Here is a 17196-nt window from a genome sequence, read left to right on the forward strand (position 1 = left end):
ATGGGGAACTAATTCTCCCACTGACACCAATGATGTATTTTTTTTTGTTTACGCCCACTGACCACCAAGCCTATGGCATTGTTTACTCCCACTGATGCTGGAGCATTTTCTACGCCCACTAGCCACAGTCTCCTCCCCCTAAAGTTTGAAGGGCAGTAAACCGGCCCTTTTGGTCAAACGTTTGGAGACCCCTGCAGTAGAGGACCCCCTGTGAAGCATGGTGGTGGAAATGTGAGGGTTTGAGGCTGCTTTGCTCCTTCAGGGCCTGGGCAGCTCATAGTCTTCAAGTCAACAATACATTCTTTTTCAAAGTGTGCTTTATTTGAATGTGAGGCCATTTTTCCAAAAATGAAAATTGAACCAGAAATGAATCTTTCAACAGGATCATGATCTGAAGCACACTAGCGGATCCACCAAGGAATGGCACAAAAAGAGGAAATAAAGATACAGAGCTTGCCCTAGCAAAAGCCATCATTGAAATGAGGGATTTTGAAATGGACAGTACACACAAGGAAGTCCATGAACATTTTTGCATCTAAAAAATGCCTGCATGGGGGAGGGGTCAGATCATTGAGCACATGCCCCCTTCATGTGGACAGTAGTTTGACTGTCTGGGGACATCACCATCAGAATTACACTTGGAAGAGCTCTCCTTCTATTGGGAAATACCACTTTGGAGACTGAAGTAGAAGAATGGGGGTTGTTGTATCTTTTTACTTTCACGCTTTTGTATAATAAATGGCCTTAAGATGGGGACATGGCTGTTGTGTTGTTGGCTGGATATCTGATTTCTGCATTAATGTTGTAGCATAGAAACCATCCATTGAAGTCTGGTAATGGCATCCACTTTTTTGGGGGTTTTTTTCATTCAAGTAGTCAGGTCCATCCTACAAATGTCAATCAGAAATGTATTTTTCCCCTAGTCACTTAGTTTTAAACCACTTCCTTCTAAGAGCTGCTTCCCTGAACTTCTGGTCAGGTGGGAGAACACTGTAAAAAATCATCAAAAAAATCATAAGATATCCCATCACCCTTAGCGCCATAGGACACAAGCGCACGCGTGATCAGCATTCACTTTCAGTTGATCTTTCCACCCATAGCTGCCCATCAATCCCTGGAGAAAGATCTGCTAAATTCATGGGGCTCTGAGCTGCCTGTGTGTGAAGTGGCGGCATGTCCGGGTGCAATGCTGCTTCCCTGAACTTCTGGTCAGGTGGGAGAGCACTGTAAAAATGATCAAAAAAAATCACATGATATCCCATCTATCAGAAATTTATTGTTCCCTAGTCACTTAGTTTTTAAACCACTTACTTCTAAGAGCTGCTTCCCTGAACTTCTGGTCAAGTGGGAGAGCACTGTAAAAATCATCAAAAAATCACATGATATCCCATCACCCTTAGCGCCATAGGACACAAGCGCACGAGTGACCAGCAATCAGTTTCAGCTCTTTCCACCCACAGCTGCCCACCAATCCCTAGAGAAAGATCTGCTAAATTCATAGGTCTCTGATCTGCCTGTGTGTGAAGTGGCGGCATGTCTGGGTGCAATGCTGCTTCCCTGAACGTCTGGTCAGGTGGGAGAGCACTGTAATAATCATAAAAAAAATCACATGATATTCCATCTATCAGAAATGTATTTTTCCCTAGTCACTTAGTTTTTAAACCACTTCCTTTTCAGAGCTGCTTCCCTGAACTTCTGGTCAGGTGGGAGAGCACTGTAAAAATCATCAAAAAATCACATGATATTCCATGTATCAGAAATGTATTTTTCTCTAGTCACTTTGTTTTTAAACCACTTCCTTCTAAGAGCTGTTTCCCTGAACTTCTGGTCAGGTGGGAGAGCACTGTAAAAATCATAAAAAAATCACATGATATTCCATCTATCAGAAATGTTTTTGGCCCTAGTCACTTAGTTGTTAAACCACTTCCTTCTAAGAGCTGCTTCCCTGAACTTCTGGTCAGGTGGGAGAGCACTGTAAAAATCATCAACAAATCACATGATATTCCATCTATCAGAAATGTATTTTTCTCTAGTCACTTCGTTTTTAAACCACTTCCTTCTCAGAGCTGCTTCCCTGAACTTCAGGTCAGGTGGGAGAGCACTGTAAAAATCATCAAAAAATCACATGATATCCCATCCCCAGCACCATAGGACACAAGCGCACGCGTGATCAGCATTCACTTTCAGCTGATCTTTCTACCCATAGCTGCCCACCAATCCCTGGAGAAAGATCTGCTAAATTCATGGGGCTCTGAGCTGCCTGTGTGTGAAGTGGCGGCATGTCTGGGTGCAATGCTGCTTCCCTGAACTTCTGGTCAGGTGGGAGAGCACTGTAAAAATCATCAACAAATCACATGATATTCCATCTATCAGAAATGTATTTTTCCGTAGTCACTTAGTTTTGAAACCACTTCCTTCTAAGAGCTGCTTCCCTGAACTTCTGGTCACGTGGGAGAGCACTGTAAAAATCATAAAAAACTCACATGATATCCCATCACCAGCGCCATAGGACACAAGCGCACGCGTGACCAGCAATCAGTTTCAGCTGATCTTTCCACCCATAGCTGCCCACCAATCCCTGGAGAAAGATCTGCTAAATTCATGGGGCTCTGAGCTGCCTGTGTGTGAAGTGGCGGCATGTCTGGGTGCAATGCTGCTTCCCTGAACTTCTGGTCAGGTGGGAGAGCACTGTAAAAACCATCAAAAAATCATATGAAAGTCCATCTATCAGAAATGAATTTTTCCCTAGTCACTTAGTTTTTAAACCACTTCCTTCTAGGAGCTGCTTCCCTGAACTTCTGGTCAGGTGGGAGAGCACTGTAAAAATCATCACAAAATCACATGATATTCCATCTATCAGAAATTTATTTTTCCCTAGTCACTTAGTTATTAAACCACTTCCTCCTAAGAGCTGCTTCCCTGAACTTCTGGTCAGGTGGGAGAGCACTGTAAAAATCATCAAAAAAATCACATGATATTCCATCTATCAGAAATGTATTTTTCTCTAGTCACTTAATTTTTAAACCACTTCCTTCTAAGAGCTGCTTCCCTGAACTTCTGGTCAGGTGGGGAAGCACTGTAAAAATCATAAAAAAAAAATCACATGATATCCCATCACCCTTAGCGCCATAGGACACAAGCGCACGCGTGACCAGCAATCAGTTTCAGCTCTTTCCACCCATAGCTGCCCACCAATCCCCAGAGAAAGATCTGCTAAATTCATGGGGCTCTGAGCTGCCTGTGTGTGAAGTGGCGGCATGTCTAGGTGCAATGCTGGGTGGGAATGTGCTGTTATGGGTTGCTCCAGTGGCAGGGAAATTATAAATGGACATTTAATTGAGATGCCAGGAGGAAACAGCAGGCAAACATCAAAGTAGGTGCAGATCTCTGATACTGTTTGTCATTTTTAAATAAAGTTTTAATAAAACTTTACACTATTTTTATTATTATTATTATTATTATTATTGTTAATATTATTATTAGTATTGTTATTATCATTATTGTTATTATTAGTATTGTTATTATAATTATTATTGTTATTATTGTTAATATTATTATTATTATTATTATTAGTATTGTTATTATTATTAATAGTGTTGTTATTATTAGTATTGTTATTATTATTATTGTTGTTGTTATTATTATTATTATTATTATTATTATTAGTATTATTATAATTATTATTATTATTGTTATTATTATTATTATTGTTGTTGTTATAATTATTATTGTTGTTATAATTCTTATTATTCTTATTATTACTGTTAATAATAATAATGATTATAATAATTATAATAACAACAACAATAATAATAATAATAACAATAATAATAATAATAATAACAACAATAATAATAATAATAATAACAATACTAATAATAATAATAATAATAATAATAAGAATAATAATAACAACAACAATAATAATAATAACAATACTAATAATAATAATAACAACAATAATAATAATAATAACAATACTAATAATAATAATAATAACAATACTAATAATAACAATAATAATAATATTGTTATTATTATTGTTATTATTATTATTATTAGCTATATAAAATGTCATATTAACAACATTGCCCAGTAAAATTATTGACAGCATTGCAGTTCATAGTTATTTTCTTGGTGAAGGCCCCTTTCAATGGAAAAACATTGTACGATATGTATGACTATTGTTTTTTTTTTTTTTGTTCCTTCTTCAGCCACAAATATCGCCAGAGGCGGACAAGCCTCGCAGAGTTCTAATTATGAGAGCCAATTGAAAGTACCACATTTGGCTGAGCAGGCCATTGATGGTGGGAAAGATACAGACTGGTTTCACGGCTCCTGTACCCACACGAATGCAGACTGGGCACCCTGGTGGAAGGTGGACCTGAAACAGAAATACAAAGTGAATGTCGTTGTGGTCACCGGCCGGTCAGACGGCTCTATGGAACGGATGATGGGTGCCGAAGTCCGAATTGGAAATTCTCCGGACAATAACAACCCTGTGTAAGTACCACAAGGCCAGGATGCCGTATGAGCCTACGTCCAGGGGCGGACTGACCAGTTGGAAACTCGGGCACTGCCCGAGGGACCGGGGTCAGTAGGGGGCCCCATGAGATGCCCCTGGTACCTTTTTCATAGGCTTTTTTGAGGTGGGAGAGCACTGTAAAAAATCATCAAAAAATCATAAGATATCCCATCACCCTTAGCACCATAGGACACAAGCGCATGCGTGACCAGCAATCAGTTTCAGCTCCTTCCACCCATAGCTGCCCACCAATCCCTAGAGAAAGATCTGCTAAATTCATGGGTCTCTGAGCTGCCTGTGTGTGAAGTGGCGGAATGTCCGGGTGCAATGCTGCTTCCCTGAACGTCTGGTCACGTGGGAGAACACTGTAAAAATCATCAAAAAAATCACATGATATTCCATCTATCAGAAATGTATTTTTCCCTAGTCACTTAGTTTTAAACCACTTCCTTCTAAGAGCTGCTTCCCTGAACTTCTGGTCAGGTGGGAGAGCACTGTAAAAATCATAAAAAAATCACATGATATTCCATCTATCAGAAATGTTTTTGGCCCTAGTCACTTAGTTTTTAAACCACTTCCTCCTAAGAGCTGCTTCCCTGAAATTCTGGTCAGGTGGGAGAGCACTGTAAAAATCATAAAAAAAAATCACATGATATTCCATCTATCAGAAATGTATTTTCCTCTAGTCACTTAATTTTTAAACCACTTCCTTCTAAGAGCTGCTTCCCTGAACTTCTGGTCAGGTGGGGAAGCACTGTAAAAATCATCAAAAAAATCACATGATATTCCATCTATCAGAAATGTATTTTTCCCTAGTCACTTAGTTTTAAACCACTTCCTTCTAAGAGCTGCTTCCCTGAACTTCTGGTCAGGTGGGAGAGCACTGTAAAAATCATAAAAAAATCACATGATATTCCATCTATCAGAAATGTTTTTGGCCCTAGTCACTTAGTTTTTAAACCACTTCCTCCTAAGAGCTGCTTCCCTGAAATTCTGGTCAGGTGGGAGAGCACTGTAAAAATCATAAAAAAAAATCACATGATATTCCATCTATCAGAAATGTATTTTCCTCTAGTCACTTAATTTTTAAACCACTTCCTTCTAAGAGCTGCTTCCCTGAACTTCTGGTCAGGTGGGGAAGCACTGTAAAAATCATCAAAAAAATCACATGATATTCCATCTATCAGAAATGTATTTTTCCCTAGTCACTTAGTTTTAAACCACTTCCTTCTAAGAGCTGCTTCCCTGAACTTCTGGTCAGGTGGGAGAGCACTGTAAAAATCATAAAAAAATCACATGATATTCCATCTATCAGAAATGTTTTTGGCCCTAGTCACTTAGTTTTTAAACCACTTCCTCCTAAGAGCTGCTTCCCTGAACTTCTGGTCAGGTGGGAGAGCACTGTAAAAATCATCAAAAAAATCACATGATATTCCATCTATCAGAAATGTATTTTTCTCTAGTCATTTAATTTTTAAACCACTTCCTTCTAAGAGCTGCTTCCCTGAACTTCTGGTCAGGTGGGGAAGCACTGTAAAAATCATCAAAAAATCACATGATATCCCATCACCCTTAGCGCCATAGGACACAAGCGCATGCGTGACCAGCAATCAGTTTCAGCTCTTTCCACCCATAGCTGCCCACCAATCCCCAGAGAAAGATCTGCTAAATTCATGGGGCTCTGAGCTGCCTGTGTGTGAAGTGGCGGCATGTCTAGGTGCAATGCTGGGTGGGAATGTGCTGTTATGGGTTGCTCCAGTGGCAGGGAAATTATAAATGGACATTTAATTGAGATGCCAGGAGGAAACAGCAGGCAAACATCAAAGTAGGTGCAGATCTCTGATACTGTTTGTCATTTTTAAATAAAGTTTTATTAAAACTTTACACTATTTTTATTATTATTATTATTATTGTTGTTAATATTATTATTAGTATTGTTATTATTATTATTGTTATTATTAGTATTGTTATTATAATTATTATTGTTATTATTGTTAATATTATTATTATTATTATTAGTATTGTTATTATTATTATTGATATTATTGTTATTATTATTAATAGTGTTGTTATTATTATTATAATTATTATTATTATTGTTATTATTATTATTATTATTGTTGTTGTTATAATTATTATTGTTGTTATAATTCTAATTATTCTTATTATTACTGTTAATAATAATAATGATTATAATAATTATAATAACAACAACAATAATAATAATAATAATAACAATAATAATAATAATAACAACAATAATAATAATAATAACAATACTAATACTAATAATAATAACAATACTAATAATAACAATAATAATAAACTTGTTATTATTATTGTTATTATTATTATTATTATTAGCTATATAAAATGTCATATTAACAACATTGCCCAGTAAAATTATTGACAGCATTGCAGTTCATAGTTATTTTCTTGGTGAAGGCCCCTTTCAATGGAAAAACATTGTACGATATGTATGACTATTGTTTTTTTTTTTTTTGTTCCTTCTTCAGCCACAAATATCGCCAGAGGCGGACAAGCCTCGCAGAGTTCTAATTATAAGAGCCAATTGAAAGTACCACATTTGGCTGAGCAGGCCATTGATGGTGGGAAAGATACAGACTGGTTTCACGGCTCCTGTACCCACACGAATGCAGATCGGGCACCCTGGTGGAGAGTGGACCTGAAACAGAAATACAAAGTGAATGTCATTGTGGTCACCGGCCGGTCAGACGGCTCTATGGACCGAATGAGGGGTGCCGAAGTCCGAATTGGAAATTCTCCGGACAATAACAACCCCGTGTAAGTACCACAAGGCCAGGATGCCGTACGAGCCTACGTCCAGGGGCGGACTGACCAGTTGGAAACTCGGGCACTGCCCGAGGGACCGGGGTCAGTAGGGGGCCCCATGAGATGCCCCTGGTACCTTTTTCATAGGCTTTTTTGAGTTTGGGCAAGGACACAGGGGCCCCATGATCTCCTATTGCACGGGGGCCCCATGAGTTGTCAGTCCGCCCCTGCCTACGTCAATGGGCCTTTGGGCTTGTGTCAACAAATGTCCGATGACAAAGGCCCTAAGCACCAACCTGAACCTGAAATAAAAGACATTATTGCATGACTGAATTTTACCTATATATATATATGTAGAGCAGGGGCGGACTGACCATTCGAGCACTCGGGCACTGGGGTCAGTAGGGGACCCCATGAAATGCCCCTGGTACACTTTTTTTTTTTTTTTTAAATAGGCTTTTTTTGGTGTGTGTTTTGAGTTTGGGCAAGGACACAGTGGCCCCATGATCCCCTATTGCCCGGTGGGCCCCGTGAGTTGCCAGTCCGTCCCAGATTTAGAGAAAGTAAAAGTTCTAAGAAAACGGTTGCCCTCACCGGGGCTTCCACCGCCATTTTTTTTCTTCAAACTTACATTATTTGAGGTTAACAGGAATTACGTTGACAAAATATGCCCACTTTCACATTGTAATTAACCACTTCCAGTCCGGGCACTTTACCCCCTACCTGTCCAGGCCACTCCCTGGATGCAGGGCAGGGACCTCCTGTCTCCTGGGGGAAGACCTGAATCCCTGTCAGGCCCTTGATTATGAATGTTGGTCACACTTGTACACACAGCCTGCTGGCCTTCAGTCACACCTGGACTCAGGGTTAGAGGCTTCTTCCCTCCCACAGCTCTTCGAAGCCTCTGGACTCAAGAACCCAATCTGGGAGTTACAAAATCCAGAGAAAACTGGAACCCATTTTCTCTACTAAGAACAGATATTCTGGAGCCCTCCATAATTGCCACCCGAGAGAACCCTGTGTGCCATTTACCTCTTACAATATGGTGGCAGGGGCTAGCACTGTCTATATTGCCAAAAGTATTGCGACACCTGCCTTTCCACGCACATGATCTTTAATGGCCCCCCAGTCTTGGTCCACAGGGTTCAATACTGAGTTGGCCCCGCCCTTTGCAGCTATAACAGCTTCAACTCTTCTGGGAAGGCCGTCCACAAGGTTTAGGAGGGTGTCTATGGGAAGGTTGGACCATTCTTCCAGAAGCACATTTGTCAGGTCAGGCACTGATGTCGGGGGAGGAGGCCTGGCTCGCAGTCTCCGCTCTAATTCATCCCAAAGGTGTTCTATGGGGTTGAGGTCAGGACTCTGTGCAGGACAGTCAAGTTCCTCCACCCCAAACTGGCTCCTCCATGTCTTTATGGACCTTGCTTTGTACACTGGTGCGCAGTCATGTTGGAACAGGAAGGGGCCATCCCCAAACTCTTCCCACAAAGTTGGGAGCATGAAATTGTCCAAAATGTCACCTTAAGAGTTCCCTTCACTGGAACTAGGGGGCCAAGCCAAACCCCTGAAAAACAACCCCACACCATAATCCCCCCTCCACCAAACTTTTTGGCACAATGCAGTCAGGGAAGTACCGTTCTCCTGGCAGATTGTCAGACAGAGAACACGTCTCCACTGCTCTAGAGTCCAGTGGCTTCTTACCTCTGTGCTTGTCAACAAGGGTTTCTCCACTAAGTACTATGTCCTGTTTTGTTTGGGGATTTACTTATTACTTATTTTACTCGCTGAACTGCAACTCAATTTAATCTCCAAACACGGAAAGGTTTCTTCACAGTGAGAGCTGTGAGAATGTGGAATAGACTCCCTCCAGAGTTGGTTGTGGCCAGCTCAGTGGATTGCTGTAGGAAAGTCCTGGATTCTTTCTTGGATACACAGAATATAACTGGATATAACATTTATAGGGAAAGTTGATCCAGGGAATATCCGATTGCCTCTCCGGGGATCAGGAAGTCAGGAAGGAATTTTTTTCCCAGCAGGATCAAATTGGATCGTGCTTTGCTGGGTTTTTTTTCCTTCCTCTGGATCAACAGTGGGTGTAGAATATAACTTTTTTTTTTTTTCTATGGCTGAACTGGATGGACTTTTTTGTCTTTTGTCAGCCAGACTAACTATGTAATTTATAACATTTGTATCATGTGTTTTTTCTGGATTTTTGGTTAATATTCTGTGTCTATCTTTTAAAATACACCTATGATAAAAAAATTATAGACCCTTCATTTCTTTGGAAGTGTGGAAACGTACAAAATCTGCAGGGGATCAAATAATTATTTCCCCACTGTGTGTGTTTGTGTATATATATACAGTCAGGTCCATAAATATTGGGACATGGACACAATTCTAACATGTTTGGCTCTATACACCACCACAATGGATTGGAAATGAAACGTACAAGATGTGCTTTAACTGCAGACTGTCAGCTTTAATTTGAGGGTATTTACATCCAAATCAGGTGAACGGTGTAGGAATTACAACAGTTTGCATATGTGCCTCCCACTTGTTAAGGGACCAAAAGTAATGGGACAGAATAATAATCATAAATCAAACTTTCACTTTTTAATACTTGGTTGCAAATCCTTTGCAGTCAATGACAGCCTGAAGTGTGGAACGCATAGACATCACCAGACGCTGGGTTTCATCCCTGGTGATGCTCTGCCAGGCCTCTACTGCAACTGTCTTCAGTTCCTGCTTGTTCTTGGGGCATTTTCCCTTCAGTTTTAAACTAAAGTGTAAAGGATCCCCCTGCCCTCGATGGAATGATTACTATGATACAGCTGCTGTCACTTAACTAATACCAACAAGTGCAAACAAAAAGAAAAAAATAGTGAAGCGCTTATATCTCATGAATAAATAAAGTAAAGTGCATTCAAAAAAGAATTAATATAAATGAAGTAATATAAATCTGATACTCCTGTGTGACAAATCTATATAATAAACACTAATACCTCCCTCTAGTGGGAGAAAAAAATAGTGCAACCGAATGTAATTAAGCTTTAGTGATTCAACACACACTATAAAAAAACCTATTATAACGTGCATATAAAAAATTCCAATACATAACCAAATGTGAATAAATTAGTGAATATGGTTACCCATGATGAAGTCACGACGCACGTGACGCAACGCGTCGGTTCGTCATTCCTGGTGACGCATGCGGCCATATTGGATTCCCCAGTGCATGCAGATTTACCCATAGGCTGTGGTAAGAACGCTTGTTAACCAAGAGGACTATGTGAGTGTAACTATTTGTGGTGTTTTACCCTTTCTTAATAAATATACTACACTATGGAAAGTTTTATGTCTTACTATGAGTCTGAATAAGAGGAGGAGGAATAAGGAGTCTGCCAGAGGAGATACACCACTGAGGTGGAAAGTGCTTTGGGGCCCTGTGTGGGTCAAGGAGGGGAGGTGAGCAGGCATTGCTGCCATTTGGAGGAGATTATTTGCACCTAGAAGTGGAGATCACGTGTGTTTTCCAAAAGCACAGAGTCACATGCATGGACATTTTTTCTTTTTCACTTATGATGTATATGAAATGTGTGTGAATTAGGCACTATTTTATGTGGATAATTAATTTCATATTCACTAATTTATTCACATTTGGTTATGTATTGGAATTTTTTATATGCACGTTATAATAGGTTTTTTTATAGTGTGTGTTGAATCACTAAAGCTTAATTACATTCGGTTGCACTATTTTTTTCTCCCACTAGAGGGAGGTATTAGTGTTTATTATATAGATTTGTCACACAGGAGTATCAGATTTATATTAATTCTTTTTTGAATGCACTTTACTTTATTTATTCATTAGATATAAGCGCTTCACTATTTTTTTCTTTTTCCCTTCAGTTTTGTCTTCAGCAAGTGAAATGCTCAATCAGATTCAGGTCAGGTGATTGACTTGGCCATTGCAGAACATTCCACTTCTTTCCCTTAAAAAACTCTTTGGTTGCTTTTGCCGTCTGCTTTGGGTCATTGTCCATCTGCACTGTGAAGCGTCCAATGAGTTGTGAAGCATTTGGCTGAATATGAGCAGATAATATTCCCGAAACACTTCACAATTCATCCGGCTGCTTCTGTCAGCAGTCACATCATCAATAACTACAAGAGAACCAGTTCCATTGGCAGCCATACATGCCCACGCCATGACACTACCACCACCATGATCACTGATGAGGTGGTATGCTTAGGATCATGAGCAGTTCCTTCTCCATACTCTTCTCTTCCCATCACTCTGGTACAAGTTGATGTCGGTCTCATCTGTCCATAGGATGTTGTTCCAGAACTGTGAAGGATTTTTTACATGTCGTTTGGCAAACTCTAATCTGGCCTTCCTGTTTTTGAGGCTCACCAATGGTTTCCATCTTGTGGTGAACCCTCTGTATTCACTCTGGTGAAGTCTTCTCTTGATTGGTGACTTTGACACACATACACCTACCTCCTGGAGAGTGTTCTTGATCTGGCCAACTGTTGTGAAGGGTGTTTTCTTCACCAGGGAAAGAATTCTTCGGTCATCCACCACAGTTGTTTTACGTGGTCTTCCGGGTCTTTTGGTGTTGCTGAGCTCACCGGTGCGTTCCTTCTTTTTAAGAATGTTCCAAACAGTTGTTTTGGCCACGCCTAATGTTTTTGCTATCTCTCTGATGGGTTTGTTTTGTTTTTTCAGCCTAATGATGGCTTCACTGATAGTGACAGCTCTTTGGATCTCATCTTGAGCGTTGACAGCAACAGATTCCAAATGCAAATAGCACACTTGAAATGAACTCTTGACCTTTTATCTGCTCATTGTAATTGGGATAATGAGGGAATAACACACACCTGGCCATGGAACAGCTGAAAGGCAATTGTCCCATTACTTTTGGTCCCTTAACAAGTGGGAGGCACATATGCAAACTGTTGTAATTCCTACACCGTTCACCTGATTTGGATGTAAATACCCTCACATTAAAGCTGACAGTCTGCAGTTAAAGCACATCTTGTTCGTTTCATTTCCAATCCATTGTGGTGGTGTATAGAGCCAAAATGTTAGAATTGTGTCGATGTCCCAATATTTATGGACCTGACTGTATATATACATATATATATAAATATATATATATATATATATATATATATATTACTGTGCAAACGTTTTAGGCAGGTGTGAAAAAATGTTGTAAATTAAGAATATTTTCTGCAATAGAAGTGTTATTATTTTATTTTTACTAATTAATATCATTGAAAGCAAAAGAACAGAAAAGAAATCCAAATCAAATCAATATTTGGTGTGACCACCCTTTGCCTTCAAAACAGCATCAATTCTTCAATTCTTCCAGGTACACTTGCACACATTTTTTCAAGGTGAAGGATCTAGTTTTTGGGGGGGGACATCATGCCATTTTTTTAATAAATTGGGATTTCCCTTAAAATCTGTACCAGTACTAAGCATCTGGTAAGGCTATTGGGGGGTGTTTTTTTATTATTTAATTAAATATCTGCACTTGTTTGTTTGCATTCTGCTGTCATCGGGGAATTTCCACTTAACAACCAGCTATTCTTCACAATGAATTTGGATCGATTCGATATTTTTCATTCGGTTCTAATTCGGATACCTCTGAAAATTAAAATACATTCGAAATCTAATAAATGAAACAAAACTAACTCTTCGGATGAAAATGAATCACCCGAGTTTGAACGAATGCAATGAAATGAAATTGATAACTTAACAAATCTATCCAAAACGAAGTTTTACATGCACTCATCTACAAGAAAGTAATGAACATTTTGGACCATTTTGTAAACCTCCCCCAAGTAAATGAGTGGAATTATCTGTGTCATTGTGTTGGTCTTTTTTTGTCCTCCACAGGTGCGGTACGGTCACCCAAATTACTGATCCTACGACAACTTTCTGCTGTAATGGAATGGAGGGTCAATACGTCAGCGTGGTGATCCCGGGGCGCAATGAATACCTGCACCTGTGCGAGGTGGAGGTCTACGGTGAGCTCCCGACCCAGCAGACGCCAGGATTTTCTGTTCAACCTCAAGTCTGCTGGTAAACCTCAGAGAAACATGACAGAAGGAATACTAAAGTTCATCAACAAATTTCATGTCCATCCGGAATACCCCGGAAAAACTGATACATCTATGTTTTCCTATCTAGCTGGAGGAGGACTTTTTCTGATCTTGTAGACCTGACTCATGAAACTCTTCACAAGATCTCTCAAGAACTGTATTTCGATTTTATATGAAAATGATGTGAGCTACACATAGGGGTCTATTTATAAATGTTTTCACTGAAGATTCAGCCACCCTTCACCCAGAAGTCACACGTTTCCAGTTGCATCCAATTGGAAGAATGTGTGAATCTTTGGTAAAGGTTGTGAGATTCTTCTTGGAAAACCTTTATTAATAGACCCCATAAAATGTATCTAAAACCATCTAGTCATGGATGGAGTGTGGAAGGGTTTGAAGCACTGCCATCTGTGTCCTCATTGAGGAGATTTGTCCTATATTTGTCCTGTTGACTATAGTTTGAAAGAGGTGAGAAAATCCAAAGTCTGAGTTGTCATCAGAACAGATATAGAGGGGGTTCTTTAAACTTGTTCTGGTAATGATTGTCTAAGACCCTGGTGCCCAACCTGGGGCCTGAAGGCCACATTTGGTCCTTTTTACAGTTATTGTGTGGTCCTCAGGGCCCCATCATACAGTAGCCTGTGTTTTTTTACCCATGTGCTTACTCGAGCCAATAAAGATTCTTTCACCGTAACATTTTTCTGTGTTATCCATCCCTGTTCTCTTTATTTTTTTTTTCTTCAGGTCTATTATAATGGATCTTGATAAGAGAAATTTTAAATGTGGGACAAGTCATTTGTATGAGGTCTGCATCTAACTGGAAGAAAATCCTAGGTCTAGCTACCATATTTTTTGCCATATAAGACGCACCTGACCATAAGACACCCCTAGGTTTTAGAGGCAGAAAACAGGAAAAAAAAATTCTGAACTAATGGACTGCAGACACAGTACAGGAGATGACCAGAGACTGCAGACAGCACAGGGATGACCAGAGACTGCAGACAGCACAGGGATGACCAGAGACTGCGGACAGCACAGGGATAACCAGAGACTGCAGACAGCACAGGGATGACCAGAGACTGCAGACAGCACAGGGATGACCAGAGACTGCGGACAGCACAGGGATGACCAGAGACTGCAGACAGCACAGGGATGACCAGAGACTGCGGACAGCACAGGGATGACCAGAGACTGCGGACAGCACAGGGATGACCAGAGACTGCGGACAGCACAGGGATGACCAGAGACTGCGGACACAGTACAGGGATGACCAGAGACTGCGGACAGCACAGGGATGACCAGAGACTGCGGACAGCACAGGGATGACCAGAGACTGCAGACAGTACAGATGACTGCTGACCTTTGGGGAGGTGGGGAGCGGGTACCTGAATTTGACAGGTACCCGCTCTTACTTCCGCAGAGTTTTTGTTTGATCTTACCTGTTCCTCGATCCAGCCGCGCGCTGTCTTCCCGGCTTCTGTAATGGCGCTCGGCATGACAGCCGGGTGCCCAGTGCGCATGAGCGAGAAGCACTTGCGCTTTGTGATTGGTCCGGCGGCTTCTGGGATCTGTCATGTGTTCCAGGTACTGCCTTACCATTCACAAAAAGCACCGCTTCTTGCGCATGCGCACTTGGCACCCGGCTGTCATGGCCAGTGCCCACACTACAGAAGCCGGGAAGACAGCACGCCGCTGGATAGAGGAACAGGTAAGGTCCCGCTGCAGAGCTGAGCGGCTGGCCCGGTATTCTGACACGGCCGCGGTGGAAATACCGGACCGGCCGCTCCATATTTGCCCCATAAGACGCACTGACATTTCCCCCCCAGTTTTGGGGAAGAAAAAGTGCGTCTTATACGGCGAAAAATACGGTATTCTTAAAAATATCCTTCCACCTATCCTGCATAACCTGTATAAAAAAAGATGCGTGTGCTTATCAGGGGCGGACTGACAACTCATGGGGACCTCGGGCAATACGGGATCATGAGGGCCCGTGTCCTCGCCACACCCAAAAAAGCCTATGAAAAAGCCCATGAAAGGTATTAGGGGCATCTTATGGGGCCCCCTACTGACCCCAGGCCCTCCCCGAGTGCTCGAATGGTCAGTCCACCCCTGGTACTTATCTATTTTTAATCTGCTGTGGTCTGGTCATGTGATCAGGCAGTTCCAGCTCTCCTATGTAAGTGAGTAGATGGAGAGGAGGGAGCACTGACAATGGCGGGCCTATCACCACTCCCGGAATTCCGACCTGTTGTCCAAAGCTCCCTGAGCAGGAGCTGCAGGATCAAATGACCAAACTGAAAGGGATTAAAAATAGGCAACTACACAGATCTTTTTACAACAGATTAGGAAGGATAGGTGGGGGAGGGAGGATTTTTAGAAATAGTTTAGGCTTTCCTTCCACTTTAAGCACAAAGCCAAAGAAACTGATTTGTAAATGGACTGTAACAGCGGTGATCTCCAATAGTCGAATGTAATGTGTCTCTAGTCCAGTCTTACTCAACTTTTTGTACCCCAAAGGGACCCTTTACAGATCAGGGAACCCCTGAGAGATTAGTCCATCAGTAGCCATTGGGAAAAAGCCCCTTACATTGGTGGTGGTAAGTCTGAAGAATGCTACCCTTACAGGGACCAGAATGACACCCGTGCAGTCATGCTGCTGGCTCTGCCAAGTGGCAGTGGACCTGGAACTATTCAGGCACCATGAGATAGGAGAGTCAAGACAAAAGGGATAACAGGTGCATGGTGTGGCAGTCCATGTATGTTTGATGCGTTCCAAATGGGCAGGGGTGAGGGTAGTCCAGTAGGCACTAAGGGCAAGCTGCGTAGGAGCGAAGCATAACTCTGCAGAAGGGAGAACAAAGAAACACAGCGCCTCTACGTGTGTATTGTGAAGGTATTTAATAAAAAGATAAGTAACGTCTACAGACGTCTCACCCTCTCACCTATGATTCTGTTTTTAAATTCTAAGATGTGAGTTACTACTTATCTTTTTATTAAATACCTTCACAGTACACACTTAGAGGCGCTGTGTTTTTTTGTTTTACCATGAGATAGGAGGTCCGTTATTCATAGCTTGAGGAACCCCTCACCAACCCTGGAGGAACCCTAGAGCACCACAGAACCCTGGTTGAGAAAGAGTGCTCTAGTCCAGTGTTTATCAACCTTTTTTTAGTGAAGGCACCCTTTAAAATTCTGCACAATCTTGAGGCACCCTTTAAACCTCTGCACAATCTTGAGGCACCCTTTAAACCTCTGCACAATCTTGAGGCACCCTTTAAACCTCTGCACAATCTTGAGGCACCCATTATAAAATATAAAAAACTAAACACGTAGTTTTACAGAACGCAGGAACATCTGCACGTGTAGGACACCCAATGTTAGAGGTCATTTATTCTTCCAAAGCAAAAACACCTTGTCACTCTTGTACTGACCAGGATTTCATTGTTTCTCTTCTCCCTCAGTTTCTCTCTTTCACTCATCAAGTGTGATCCCAGTGCCTATGGCGAGTGGCAGGGAAGGGGAAAGCAAGGATGCTGTGCAGGTGCCCAATGTCCTTCTTATCCGCTGGTGATATCATTGGTTGAAAGTTGTAAGGGTGCATAATGAAAAGCTGTGGTTTTGTGTAACTAAAAAGCAGGCATGATCCACCTGCTGGCTTGTATACAATTTTTAGGCATTTTGTCAAGGCACCTCTGAAGAAACCTGAAGGCACCCCAGGGTGCCTGGGCACTCTGGTTGAAAAAGGCTTCTCTAGTCTATGACTGTCTCTT

At 41.3% G+C, this 17196-nt stretch overlaps 1 protein-coding gene across 1 annotated transcript; it reads left to right on the plus strand.

The window, feature by feature from the left end:
- Positions 1 to 1173: 1173 nt before the first annotated feature.
- Positions 1174 to 14120, plus strand: LOC149434858 (fucolectin-like). Its single transcript, XM_089663307.1, has 5 exons — positions 1174 to 1213; positions 4215 to 4503; positions 5731 to 5786; positions 7042 to 7330; positions 13221 to 14120. The coding sequence occupies exons 1-5, from the start codon at positions 1174 to 1176 to the stop codon at positions 13408 to 13410; spliced, it is 864 nt and encodes a 287-aa protein (XP_089519433.1). The 3' UTR covers positions 13411 to 14120.
- Positions 14121 to 17196: the final 3076 nt, after the last annotated feature.

Source organism: Staurois parvus, unplaced genomic scaffold (assembly GCF_062004578.1).
Source record: "Staurois parvus isolate SC_StPar_1 unplaced genomic scaffold, SC_StPar_1.0 ptg001651l, whole genome shotgun sequence".
In the NCBI taxonomy this organism is placed as follows: Eukaryota; Metazoa; Chordata; class Amphibia; order Anura; family Ranidae; genus Staurois; species Staurois parvus.